We start from the raw sequence: 14,643 nt of genomic DNA on the forward strand, positions 1-14,643 counted from the left end.
TGGGGGGGATCTCTTTACACACTCAGAAGACAACACCTCCCAATTTTCTATATGTATATGTGGAACACCACATATACTGGCTAATGGTCAGTTTTCTGAATTGCTTCTCTCTTTTTTCTTTATTCTTAGGTATATGAGATGGCTCTCAGGGGATGCTCTTGGAGGGAAGGGCTATCTTTGTAGAAGATGTCATAACAAAAAGGTATTGATACAATTTCTTTACGAGCTTCCTACCCTTCCCATTGTGCCATGTTGGGAGAGAATAATTTCATTTTGCTGGGTCATTTGGCACCTTCTTTCTCAGGAAGGGTCCAGAAGCTTTTTTCTGGTAGAGTATGCTGTGTCCTGCCCTACAAGTAGCTATGTGTTCCATTCTTTGCACAGGAAGGTTCCTGAAGAGTCTAGGGTAAAGACCTGGTCTAGTCTCAAAATCATAGTTAAGGAGACTATATCACTGCTTGCCTTTGATCCATTGAGTAGTGGTTATAGAAATCAGTAGCTAATGTGGGTTGGGGAAGGGGACTTTCTGTGTGGAAAACCTTTGGCCTTTTTTAATAGCATCTGCAATGGTCTACTCTTTATATAGTTGGGATCTACAGACCATTCTTTTTGAAATATAGCAAGCATATATATATATAGGACTACATTTCCCATGAGGTCTTGGCCCCAGAGAATGATCATTCATTGGAAAAGCTCTAAGATTCCATTTTCTATAATGGTGCACCTGAGGGTAATAGTGCCAGGGTTAGTGCTCATGTGGAAAGAGAAGGGAGGGAACATTTGACACTGTAAGGGGTAGCATTCGGATATAAAGAATCTTAAAAGTAACTTGGAATTCCATGGAACAAGGAAGAAGACATCCAAACTGAAACAGGGTTGTAGAAATTAACTGATGATTACAGAATAGACGTGAGCTTTACCAGGAGAGAAGTTTCCCATCTCTTGCTTCTGTAATAAAAAAGACCTCATATCTGTTCTCTCCTTTGGAATAGGAAGTTTGGTGTGACATTTCCCAACCACTCAAAGAGGAAAATGAGATGGGGAATATTCCCGCATTCGGGAATATGATTGTTTCCCTGTTATTTGCTTTCATGTTGGCCCATTGATCCCACCCAATCTATGGACCTCTCAGACTTGGATTAAAATCATCAGGATGGAATCATCTGGCTCAGCTTACCCCCACCCAGTTTGAGATTGGAAACTTCTAAAATTAACTCCTGTCTAGATATTCAGTTAGTCATCAAAACAGATTCAAGCAAAGAATAGCATTAAATAAAACATTTAATTAGGACAGGAACAGTAAATAGGGAATCTATATCATGTGCATTCCAGAATGAGTAAAATCTTATTCCTTTACTGTATTGAGTAATTTGGGAAATAAGTCCCTTAAAACACACCACCCTAGTCAGTAAAGTAAATACAAAGTCTTGTGGTGGCTGAATTGAGAAGCTGGGTCCTCCCTTTTGCTATGCATGTGTCTTTGAAGTTGTAATTCTTGGCTTCAATGTCTTCTCTGCTTGCTCTGTGGGACATGAGGAAAATTCCAGGATTCCCAAGTCCCTAGATGCCATCTGTTCTGAAGGCCCCTTAGGTCTCTCCACTTGGCCACTTACCCCATCATTCCAATCCCCATCTATGCAATCAGCCTCATGGGAAAGAGAATCCAAGGCATTCTGAGACTACTCGGTTATAATTCTATTCAGTCATGCCTATCACGTCAGCCAAGAAGTTGTATCCTCGTGATGACTAATTTAAGTGTGCTGGTATTAGTAAGTCTCTAAGGGAAAAGGGGTTAAGAAGAAAAAAAGAGGAATATCCCTAAGACTGTACCCAAGTCCTCAGAAGGTGGCAGTAATGGCCTACGAGTGGTTCATTCCCCCACCAGTTAGATCCCTAGTGATTAATAATCCCCAATGACCATCATACCCTGTGAACAGACCCAGTAATGGATACTCCCTACACTGATTCACCTAATTATTTAAATGCCTGACTTTCAGCATGGTGATGGATGACTCCAATAACTAATGATTCTAATGGCCTACACTCTCAGTGACAAACATTCCCATTGGCCAACATCTTCAATGACCATTAATAAGTGACCCACATGTCTAATGATTGGTACTTCCATTGATTAATGCCTTCACCTCCAATCTCTCCAATAGGAAGGAGGCTCCCCTCCTTCGTATTCCAGATCCCCTGCAGTAAACAATTCTTTGCTTTCTTCTGTTTAAGCCCTCGACCTCAACTGGTACACAAGGTCTCAGAGAAATTCAAAACAGAGAACAGAGAAACAGCTGATTTTATTTCACTGACATGAAGCTTCTGCCTGACTCTCCTTGGACCTTCAGCCTGGGTTTGGCTGGCCCCTCACAGACCACCGCACCCTACCAAGTCCCATGCTTCCAGTAGGGAGGAGCCCAAGTCCTTCAAGGAAGAAGGCAGAGATAGAGAGCCAGTTCTTCCTTCTAAGATCCTGCAAGCCCTGTGCACCCAGGGAAGGGACAGGGAAAAATGCCTAGCTTCCCTGCACAACATTCACCCCAGGGTCTGGAGTTCTCAGTCCCCAGGTTGTAGGGAGGAGGTGAGAATGGGAAAGAGTTTCAGGCATCTGGGGAGAAGACAGTGGTCTTGCTGGTAAGGGAGAAGCAGGGGATCAAATTTCCCAGAGAAGAATCAAGGGGCAAAGACAGGATCTGAGAAGGACTGGTAAGATGCAGAGAAGGGATCCTCAGGCACTGGCCACCTCTTGTGTTTGAGGGGCTTCTGGGACATCTTCAGCCTTACTGGCCAGACTATAATAGTAGGTTCTAATACGCTGTTCCACATCTGAGAAGCCTGGACGATTCTCCCACCTGTAGGCAGGAGGGACATAATCATTAAGCCAGTTCCGGGAATGAACTTTTCCTCTCCCACCTCCCCCAACCTCCACCCCAGTTGTCATGTTCTTTGAACACACATCTTGCTCTACCCCCCCCCCCCCCACTCAAAGAAAGCACTCAAGTGTTTAAGAGAGACCAATTCTGGATCCAAATAAGGAAAATCTTCTCAGTAATAATGCTGGCACCAAAGCAGAAAGGGCTTCTCTTCACTGACCACTTCAAATGGAACTAGTTTCAAATGGAACCAATTTGAATTGGTTTCCTTTGAAATCATGTGTATTTTGTTTTATGCACTAAACAAAGCAACCAAGCAGAGATCCACAGAAAGACTTCATCAGATCAACAGCCAAAGGACACAAATTAAGGAGAAGATAGATTTTGCATGACCACTTGTTGGGTGCCAATCATGCAGAGTGACTTCATGCTCCAGGTGGGGATTGGATTTGGCATGTTTTAGACTCACAGATTCAGAGGTGAAATGGCCCCTACAACCCATTTTATAGACAGGAAAAGCAGGCAGGTTAAAAGTGACTTGCCCAAGGTCACGCAACTAGTGGCAGAGCTGGGGACTCCAAATACAACCCCCATCCTACAGTACAATGCTGTTTCCCTTCTAAGATCCGTTCCACTGCTAAAGATATATATAATTACTTAAGACCCCACCACCAACACACACCTTCTTTCTCTCAGTCCCCTCCACCAAGGCTTTGAGAAAAGAATTTTCTTTGTTTTTTTTTATTATTAAAACCCTTACCTTCTGTCTTGGAGGCAATACTATGTATTGGCTCCAAGGCAGAAGACTGGTAAGGGCTAGGCAATGGGGGTCAAGTGACTTGCCCAGGGTCACACAGCTGGGAAGTGTCTGAGGCCAGATTTGAACCTAGGACCTCCCATCTCTAGGCCTAGCCCTCAGTCCACTGAGCTACCCAGCTGCCTCCTCTTTGGGGTTTTTTTAAACCTTACCTTCTATCTTAGAATCAATTCTAAGTATTGGTTCCAAAACAGAAGAGTAATACTGGCTAGTGTAAAAATTAAAATTAATAGATTATAACTTCAAATATTAATATTTTATAGGATTTATTAATAATCACTCGAAGTAACAAAATAAAACCAGGTGCCCATGGCTAATCAACCTGTTCAAACAGCCCACTCCACCAAAGTCTCCAATAGTAAGCAAAGGGGACTAGCCATGGAAGACCATTCAATTTATCTCCTGTCTATATCAGCACATAACGACAGGAAGTCAGTGGGCTAATGGGAAATGTAGTTCAAAGATTTCCAATTACACACTAGACAATTGTGTTAAATGACTTGCCCAGGGTCACATAGCTAAGAAATATCTGAGGCAGGGAAGGATTTTCTAAAGAATGAGGACAGAAGGTGGCCTTGCAGTCCCAGATCTCAAACTATACTATAAAGCAGTGGTCATCAAAACAATGTGGTACTGGCTAAGAGAAAGGAGGATCGGTGGAATAGACTTGGAGTAAGTGACCTCAGCAAGATAGTGTATGATAAACCCAAAGACCCCAGTTTTGGGGACAAAATTCTACTATTTGACAAAAACTGCTGGGAAAATTGGAAGACAGTATGAGAGAGACTGGGTTTGGATCAACATCTCATACCCTACACAAGATAAACTCAGAATGGGTGAATAACTTGAATATAAAGAAGGAAACTATAAGTAAATTAGGTGAATACAGAATAGTATATTTATCAGATCTTTGGGAAAGGAAAAATTTTAAGACCAAGCAAGAGTTAGAAAAAATTACAAAATGTAAAATAAATAATTTTGATTACATTAAATTAAAAATGTTTTGTACAAATAGAACCAATGCAACCAAAATTAGAAGGGAAGTAACAAATTGGGAAAAAATCTTCATAACAAAAACCTCTGATAAAGGTCTAATTACTCAAATTTATAAAGAGTTAAATCAATTGTACAAAAAAATCAAGTCATCCCCCAACTGATAAATAGGCAAGGGACATGAATAGGTAATATTCAAATAAAGAAATCAAAACTATTAATAAGCACATGAAAAAGTGTTCTAAATCTCTTACATTCAGAGAAATGCAAATCAAAACAACTCTGAGATACCACCTCACACCTACCAGATTGGCTAACATGGCAGCAAAGGAAAGTAGTGAATGTTGGAGGGGATGTGGCAAAGTTAGGACATTAATTCATTGCTGGTAGAGTTGTGAATTGATTCAACCATTCTGGAGGGCAATTTGGAACTATGTCCAAGGGGCACTAAAAGACTGCATGCCCTTTGATCCAGCCATAGCACTGCTGGGTTTGTACCCCAAAGAGATAATAAGGAAAAAGACTTGTACAAGAATATTCATAGCTGTGCTCTTTGTGGTGGCCAAAAATTGGAAAATGAGGGCATGTCCTTTAATTGGGGAATGGCTGAACAAATTGTGGTATATGTTGGTGATGGAATACTATTGCACCCAAAGGAATAATGAACTGGAGGAATTCCATGTGAACTGGAAGAACCTCCAGGAATTGATGCAAAGTGAGAGGAGCAGAACCAGGAGAACTTTGTACACAGAGTGATATACTGTGGTACTAGCGAATGTAATGGTCTTCTCTATTAGTAGCAATGCAATGATCCAGAACAATTCAGAGGGATTTATGAGAAAAAAACAGTATCTGCATTCAGAAGAAAAACTGTGGGAGCAGAAACACAGAAGAAAAACAACTGCTTGATCACATGGGTCGATGGGGATATGATTGGGGATGAAGACTCTAAACAATCACCCTGGTGCAAACATCAATAATATGGAAATAGGTTTTGATCAAGGACACATGTAAAACCCAGTGGAATTGCACGTCAGCTATGGGAGGGGGTGGGGGGAGAGTTAGGGAAAGAATACAATTCTTGTAACCATGGAAAAATATTCTAAATTGACTAATGAAATAAAATAAATAAATAAACAAAAAAATAAAGAATGAGGACATCATCATTATCAAAATAATAATCACTTGCATTCCATAGTACTCAGAGGTAGTGATCACAAATGCCTTAATAAGTCACACAATGCACATCATCTTACAGATGGGGAAACTGAGGCTCACAGAGACAAGTGAATGAGTACCTAGAACATTATGAACCTGGATCAGGCTTTGACACTATCACTCTCCCTTTTCTCCTAGATATTCTCACCTCTTCAAGCTTTCATGACACTGCTCTCTCTGGGTCCTCCTATTGGACACTATTTTTCAGTCTCCTTTGCTGATTATTCATTCAGGTCAAGACCACTAAAGCATTGGTGTCCTTTTATGCTCTAACCTGGGCTCTTTCTATTCTCCCTCTATATTATGATAATAAAAAAGTTAGCATTTATATAATGTTTTAAAGTTTGCAGTGGGCTTTACAAATACCATTTCATGTGGTCTGTATGACAGTTTTGAGAGAAAGGTGCTGTTATCATCTTGATTTTGTATGAGAGAACTAAGGTAAACAGAGGTTAAGGATCGCAAAGCTAAATGTCTGAGGCAGGACTTGAACTCTGGTCTTACTGATTCCAGGTTCGGCTCTCTATCCACTCTATCCACCTAGCATTGCTTCTACCCTTTCAGAGCTAAATTAGTGATCTTAGTAGCTCCTATGGGTTTAGTTATCATCTCTATGCAAATGATTCCCAGATCTATTGTATCCAGCCAGAAACTCATCTTCACGAGTTCAAATCTGGCCTCAGACATTTACTTGCCGTGTGATTCTAGAAGAGGCATTTAACCCTGTTTGCCTCAGTTCCTCATATACAGCTGGAGAAAGAAATAGCAAACCATTCCAGTATCTTTGCCAAGAAAACCCCAAAAGGGGTGACAAGTCAGACACAACTGAAAATGACTGAACAACAAAAAAACCTTTTGTCTAAATTCCAATCCTATATTGCCATCTGCCCTTTGGGCATCTCAAAATCAAAGTATCCAAAACAAAATTCATTATCTTTCCTCTAAACCCTCCTTTCTTCCCAACTTTCCTATTGCTGTTAAAAGAACCACCATCTTTCCAGTCACCCAGGCCCATAAATTCAGTCTTCTTCAATTTCTCATCCCTACCTATATCTACAATCTCTTGGCACATCTTCTTATCTCTCCCTTTAGAATATTTCCCAACCACTACTCTGGTATAATCTATCATCAACTCAGTCCTTGTCCAAGTTTTTCCCTAGTCCAAACCATCTTTTAAAAAAAAATCCTTACTTTCTGTTCTAGTAAAAACTCTAGGACAAAAAGGCAAGGGCTAAGGTAAATGAGGTTAACTGACTTGCCCAAGGTCACACAATTAGGAAGTATCTGAGGGCAGATTTGAACCCAAGTCTTCCCAACTCCTGGCCTGCCTCTCTATCCACTCTGTCAGCCAACTGCCCCTCCAATCTACCTTTGACTTAATTGCCCAAATGATTTCCCAAAATTAAAGGTCTGGCCACATCATCCCACCTCCCTTCTCCCATAAACCCAGTGGCTCCCTATCCCTTCAAAATCAAATATAAAACCCTCTTTTAAAGTCCTTCACAACCTGGCCACTTCCTACCAACCATTCCAATCTTCTTATATCTCACTTATTCTACTATCAGTGACGCACACCTTCTTGCTGTTCCTCATCTAGAGCCCGCCATCTTCCACTCTGAATCTTTTGGTCTGACTGTCCCCCATGCATGCAATGATTCCCTGCTTCATCTCTGACTCCTCCATTTCCTGGCTTTCTCCAAGTTCAAATCCCACTTTCTACAGGAGGTTCCCCCAATACCTTCCCTCGATGATTACCTTTTACAGGTATCCCTTCCCTATTGCAGTTTCAATATATTGCAGAAATTAAATGGGAATTGGGGGGGGGGGCTTTGCAAAAGCCACAGATGATATGCAAAAGGCAGCAGACAAAACGGAAAAGGTATAGAAACTATATAGCCTGTGACGAATACTTAATCCAAATTTACCCTAAGGAACTGTAGACACACTATAAAAGAAAAAGAAAAAATCCAGAGTTCTTTTCTTTTCTGGTACAAAGAAAGGGCCAAACACCGATTTTTTACAGATTTTCCTGATCACAGGGACATCATACCCCTAACCCCCATGATGTGGAAGGGATGCCTATATTTATTTCATACATATATATATATGCATCTATTTGCACGTATATATTATTATATAATCATTGGCATATTGTCTCCCTCCTGAGAACGTGAGATCCTTGAGAACTGAAGGCAGGAATAGGTAGTCTTTTTGCCTTTCTCTGTATCCCCAGCACATTGTAACCAATGAATAAATGCAAGATGACTGCCAGTTGGTCAGAGAAGGACTGAGTCGGGGCAGTGAGGTGGGCACTCACTTGTATATCCAGCAGTCTTTCATGAGTATATACATGTCTGATGGGCACTCAGGAGGGCAGTCCATCCGATTACCTTCTTCGATGAATTTAATGACCTCAGGACCTTTCATTTTCTGTTCCAGGACCAGAGGAAGTCAAGAATGAAGCAGAGGAGGAGATTAATGGTGGGGTTGGATGGGGATGAGCAGAGGAGTCTTGGCTGCCCAGAACCTGCCTCCTCCTCTATCACTCTCCTTAGCTTCCTCATGGTTTTCTCTCTTCCCTTCATCCCTGTTTTCTACCCCAACCCATAGTTCCCTTGTTGCACTGTGCCTTTCCTGACCATCCTCCTCCCAGCTCCATTGCTCCATGGAATCACAGGTTTAGCTTTTAGCATCATCTAATCTAATCCTTACGAGAAAAGAGAGGGGGAGATTGAGAGTCATAAATCTAGAGCATAAATCTAGAGAAAGGAGGTCCTGGGTTCAAACCTGACCCCAGATACTTCCTGGCTGTATGACCCTGGGCAAGTCACTAAACTATTGATTCTAAGATGGGAAGTAAGAATTTAAAATAATTAAATCTAGAGTTGGAAGGGATTTTGATGGTCATTTAGCCCCCTCCTCATTTTTTTAAACCTCCACCTTCTGTCTTAGAATGAACACTAAGTATTGGTTCCAAGGCACAAGAGTGGTAAGGGCTAGGCAATGGAGGTTAAGGGACTTGCCCAGGGTCACACAGCTAGGAAATGTCTATGGCTACATTTGAACCCAGGACCTTCCATCTCTAGAACTGGCTCTCTATCCCCTAAGTTATCTAGCTGAACCCACCCCCGTTTTATAGGCAAGGACACCGAGGCCCAAGTAGAAGTGACAAGATCACAAAGAACTAGGTCCTCTAATTTCTAATGCAGTGCTCCTTTGAATACATCTTGGTTTCACTTGCTGCAAGTTTCACTTGCTGGTTTCACCTGGCTCCTCTGAGAGCCCCCTGCCCTGACCCTACCTTGTAGGGCTTCTGGCCATAGGTAAAGGCTTCCCACATGGTGACTCCATAGCTCCACACATCACTTCGGCTGGAGAATTTTCGGAAGTTGATGCACTCTGGGGCATACCATTTAAGCGGCCATTTTCCTGCAGAACGAGCCTTGGGACATAGGAGATACCATGATGTACTTCTCCCTTCCCTGTCCCCTGGGGCTGGGAGCTAAGCCTAGGCATCGCTAGTCACTGGATTTGACCTACCCAGACCAGTCTCCAGGTTAGAGATTCTTTGGGAAGCTGTCGGGGACCTTGATGTGACACAATACCCAGCCTAGCCCAAGAGGTCCCCTCCCCCCAGAATTTCTTGCCCCAGCCCAAATCTTCTTTCTCTGAACCTCCTGCCAATCTCTACCCATTTCTTATGCCCACCCCCACCCTCCCAAGTTTATCACCCTGATCCTTTCCTAGCTCCTCCTCCTCTACTCTATGCCTCCCCCTAGGCTTGCCCAGTTCCTATCCCCTCAGACCTCTTACCCTGGGCCTCTCCTATTCCCCCTGGGTACTCCCCCATTCATTCCCCAAGCTCTGCCCCTGGGACAAGTATAGCACTTACTGTGTAGTAGCTGTCATCAGCTCCCAGGGCTTTGGATAAACCAAAGTCACTGATCTTAGCATAGTGCTGGTTGACCAGAAGGACATTTCGGGCAGCCAGGTCACGATGCACAAAATTTTTTTCTTCTAGGTACTTCATACCCATGGCCACTTGGTGCAGCAGCTCTACTACGTTGCTCACAGGGATCTCCCCCCTGGAGGACAAGAGTTGGGGGGATGATAGGGAGACAGGCATAGCCACCAGCCACCTCTCCTCCCCTGGAGAACAAGGGTTAGGGGGATGATAGGGAGACAGGAATAGCCACTAGCTCACAGGGATCTCCCCCTGGAGGACAAGAGTTGGGGGATGATAGGGAGACAGGCATAGCCACCAGCCACCTCTCCTCCCCTGGAGAACAAGGGTTAGGGGGATGATAGGGAGACAGGCATAGCCACCAGCCACCTCTCCTCCCCTGGAGAACAAGGGTTAGGGGGATGATAGGGAGACAGGAATAGCCACTAGCTCACAGGGACCTCCCCCTGGAGGACAAGAGTTGGGGGATGATAGGGAAACAGGCCTAGGCACCAGCTGCCTCTCCTCCCCTGGCCCTTTGTTCTCCTAGGCTCTGGGCACTGAGCAGGAGCAGAAGGGAACAGTCTAAATGTATATAACTTAGATCGTATGTGTGAAATTATTGGGGATGGAGAGGTGGGGGGGGGGAGAAATGCTGGCCACATCTAAAGGGAGGAGCTCAATAAGAAACTAGTTATCCACTATAATGATGGACTCTGCACCAGCATGAGCCCCAGCGCTTGACCTGTCATTGAGCTGCCCCATAAAACTGTGTGGCTGATCAGAGTTAACAACATTAGGCTACTAGGAGGAGGAACGTGCCAGTGTATGGAATGCAAGCGGAAGGGTAGGGGTGTCCAAGGTAGCAAGGGCATGCATATGACTCTGGGTGTGTGTTTGCATATGAGCATAATATGTACATATACACATGCTTATATGTAGGTCTCTTCATGCCAACATTTGTACTGATGCATGGAAGCAAGCAAATGTGAGTGGTGTTGTGCTGTTCTATTCTCGTTCAATTTGTTCCAAGGAATATTTAGTAAATACCTGCTCCACCCAAGGCAGAAGCATATCTGGAAAATGCTACAATATATCCATACCAGTGGTCCTGTGTGGGTTATGACTCTGGTGTAAACTATGTGTATATGTATATGTAATGGGAGATCATTCCATCTTCTCAAAGAACTAGGCACCTATTGGCCAGTCCCCTGCATGTATATATGTACATGTTTATATACAGACATATTATACACACTTAGAAATGTGTACGTGAGTGTAAGAGGCAGTGTTTTGGAGTAGATAGAACAACTGGGTTCAAATCCCTCATAAGATCTGTATGACCCAGGCAAATGTCTTCATTTCTCAAGACCTCAGTTTCCTTATCCGTCAAATGGGAAGTCAAACTAAGACTAGCTACTCTCTATTTTTTTTTCTCAAATGATGCCTTCTCTAGTGCAGGGAAGGAAGGGAGATACATGGGAACTTTAATGTAACAAATAATCAAATAAAAAAGGAAGGAAGAGAAAAAGAAAGAAAGAAGGAAAGAAAGAAAGAAAGAAGGAAAAAAGAAAGAAAGAAAGAAAGAAAGAAAGAAAGAAAGAAAAGAAAGAAAGAAAGAAAGAAAGAAAGAAAGAAAGAAAGAAAGAAAGAAAGAAAGAAAGAAAGAAAGAAAGAAGAAGAAAGAAAGAAAGAAAGAAAGAAAGAAAGAAAGAAAGAAAGAAAGAAAGAAAGAAAGAAAGAAGGAAGGAAGGAAGGAAGGAAGGAAGGAAGGAAGGAAGGAAGGAAGGAAGGAAGGAAGGAAGGAAGGAAGGAAGGAAGGAAGGAAGGAAGGAAGGAAGGTGAGAGAGGGAGAAAGGGAGGGAGGCAAGAACGAACAAATGAATGAACGAACAAAAGAAGGAAGGAATGAAAGAATAGTTTGCTAGGGAAATGGGAATGATTTTTATTACAAGTGTGAGCACCAGAAGTATATTCATAGGAGAGAGTTTGGTATGTATGTGTACTATACACACACTCCTAACCCCACTTCCCTATCCCTGTTTACCTCTTAGAGGACAGGAACTTGTTTAAGGGTCCTCCAGTGGCCATCTCCATGACCAGCATAAGAGCCTCAGCCTTGCACACGCCAATGATCCGTACAATGTAAGGGTTGTCCAGCTGGTGCATGATATGGGCCTCCTTCATCATCTCTTCTTTCTCTGCCTTCTCATTGGTGCTCTTAAGTACCTTAATGGCCACATCAATCTGCTTCCTGCCAAGGACACATAGAGAATGCTCTGGTCCTGTCACTTGCCAGACTTCCATCAGACTCCATCCTCCCTCTCCAGCCTCTACCAGTTAGGGCCCTCAAATAGAACAAATTCTAGTTCAATCTTCTCATTGTATAAATAAGGGAACTGAAACCCAGAAAAGGGGAAGAGATTTTCCCAAGGTCACATCAATCAAGGGCAGAACCAGCAGACTTCAAGTCTCTTGGTTCTCATGCACTCATCACATATTTGGATTGCCTACCCTTCATGACCCAACATGGTGTAATGGAAAGAAGAGAATGGGAGGGAAGGAAATGAGCATTTATTAAGCATCTACTATGTGCTAGACACTGTAGTAAGTACTTAAATATTATTTCATTACTTCCTCACAACAACCCTAGCAGGTTGGTGCTATCTATTATTATCCCCATTTTAGAGCTGAGAAAACTGAGGTAGAGACTTCAGGTCCAGTGCTTTATCCACTGCACCACCTAAAAGCCCCTCAAGAGTGCTGGCTCTGGCATTGGAAGATCTAAGTTCAAATACTAGCTTTTTTACTTACTGCCAATGTGATCTTGGATAAGTCACTTGAGTTACATGGGCCTCAGTTTTCTACAAAACTGTATCATGAGAAGACTGGCCTATCAAATGGCCTTCGAGGTTCCTTCTAGCTCTTGATTTATAACCCTATAGAGGCAGCTAGGTGATACAGTGGATAAAGAGCCAAGCCTCATCTTCCTGAGTTCTTGGACACTTACAAGCTGTGTGACCCTAGGCAAGCCACTTAGACCTGTTTGCCTCAGTTTCCTCATCTGTAAAATGAGCTGGAGAAGGGAGTTTATAATCAACAACAACAAAAATTTTAACCCCATGATCCAACAACCCTACCCTGGGCCTCTTCTTACTTTCTCATCTTGTAGACTCCCTTGCGGACACAGCCAAAGTTGCCTGAGCCCAGCTCCACTTCATCTATTATCAGATTCTCTCTCTTCAGGAAGAGTTTCTTATCCTTGAGCTCTTCAGGGTCACTATAGGGGCTCTCATACACACTGGTGTCCATGGGAAGGACTCGAGACTTTTCACCTTGATTGTTGACCAGGCGCGCTGCCCACACAAGGAAGAGAAGAGAAGGGATGCTCCTCAGTGCCCCGGGCTCAGGAGGCCAACCCCCTTACCCATCCAATGTTGCCATGACATGCATAGATTTGGCATGTACCAATCAGTTGTTGCTGGGATGACCAGTACTGTGCCTCTGGCCCCTCTGGGGGATTCTGACAACTCAGCTACTCTCTTGGGACACTTTAAGACCTGTGCCTCTGGCCTCAGACACTTCCTGGCTGTGTGACCCTGGACAAGTTACTTAACTACAATTACCTAGCCCTTACCACTCTTCTGACTTAGAATTGATTTGAAGGGGGCAGCTAGGTGATTCTGTGGATTGAGAGCCAGATCTAGAGATAAAAGGTCCTGGGTTCAAATGTGACCCCCAAAACTTCCTATCTGGGTGACCCTGGGCAAGTCACCCCCATTATCCACTCTTCTGCCTTGGAAGCAATAATTAGTATTGTTTTCTAAGATAGAAGTTAGTTAGTTTTTTAATTGATACTAAGACAAGATACTTTCCAAACTGGAAGGGACCTCCAAAGGTTCTAGAGGTTTGGGGTTCTTCACCTGAGCTCTATAAACTTGCTCTATTAATATTCTGGTAAATGCATTTCAATACAATTGGTTTCCTTTGTAATTTTAGGTATTTTGGTCTTTGCGTTTAAAAATATGATTCATTGGCTCCACCAGACTGATGACCTAAGAGGTCCAGAATACACATTCATTAAAGAACCCCTGACCTAATCCACAATGAAATTGAGCAGGAATTCCACACTCCCACCTACAACATCTGTAACAAGGGCTCAACTAGCCTTGGCTTGGAGACCAATAGGGATGATGAACTCACCACCTGACATGGCAGCCTTTTCCACTTTGGGTATGATTGTTTGGACACTTTTCCTTTTAAGGAGGCTAAACTTGATGCTCTGTAACTTCCCCATGCTCCAGCCCCCTCCCATGCCTGTCAGGACAATTCTAGCCTCTCTTCCAGAGGGCAACCCTTCATTCTGCTTCTGGAAGACGGTTCCCCAAAGCTCTCTTCCAAGGGGTCTGCAGACAGTACAAATTCCTTGCTTTTCTCTGGGCCCACCACTCACCTGGCTCAGGGGTGTATCCATCAGAGTTGAAGGTATCATTTCTTCTCTGAGAACCAAAGGGACATAAGGTTGGCCACCCAGGGAGTATCATCCAACAAGTAACTTCCTATTGCCTCGGGAGATCCCCAGTTCTTCCTGGGGAGCTTGAACTTGGCGTCCTATACCTATGAATGCCCTTCCCCAGGCCCACCCACCCATCCCAGTTCCCTAAAGGACCCAGACCCTGGACAGTTCAGGAGCAGCAGGATGCTGGGAGGACAGACTGGGGTTCTGGCTCGAGTCCGAGGACACCCATCCCCAAATAAATGTCAGGGACCAAATCCCTGCCTCCCCAACCCCAGGGTCC

General features: G+C 43.4%; 1 protein-coding gene across 2 annotated transcripts in view; it reads right to left on the reverse strand.

Moving 5' to 3' along the window:
• Window positions 1-2,281: 2,281 nt before the first annotated feature.
• Window positions 2,282-14,643, reverse strand: part of LOC100025187 (tyrosine-protein kinase ZAP-70) — a 44,677-nt gene continuing 32,315 nt past the window's right edge. For both annotated transcript variants that reach the window (XM_007489452.3, XM_007489451.3), the window contains exons 8-14: window positions 14,298-14,343; window positions 13,002-13,200; window positions 11,892-12,098; window positions 9,794-9,986; window positions 9,203-9,343; window positions 8,219-8,331; window positions 2,282-2,852 (exon numbers count right to left, since the gene is read on the reverse strand). In XM_007489452.3, the coding sequence (XP_007489514.1) occupies window positions 2,729-2,852; window positions 8,219-8,331; window positions 9,203-9,343; window positions 9,794-9,986; window positions 11,892-12,098; window positions 13,002-13,200; window positions 14,298-14,343 (1,023 nt within the window). In that variant the 3' untranslated portion in view covers window positions 2,282-2,728. The remainder of the gene's footprint in view (window positions 2,853-8,218; window positions 8,332-9,202; window positions 9,344-9,793; window positions 9,987-11,891; window positions 12,099-13,001; window positions 13,201-14,297; window positions 14,344-14,643) is intronic.

Source organism: Monodelphis domestica, chromosome 3, assembly GCF_027887165.1.
Source record: "Monodelphis domestica isolate mMonDom1 chromosome 3, mMonDom1.pri, whole genome shotgun sequence".
Classification (NCBI taxonomy): domain Eukaryota; kingdom Metazoa; phylum Chordata; class Mammalia; order Didelphimorphia; family Didelphidae; genus Monodelphis; species Monodelphis domestica.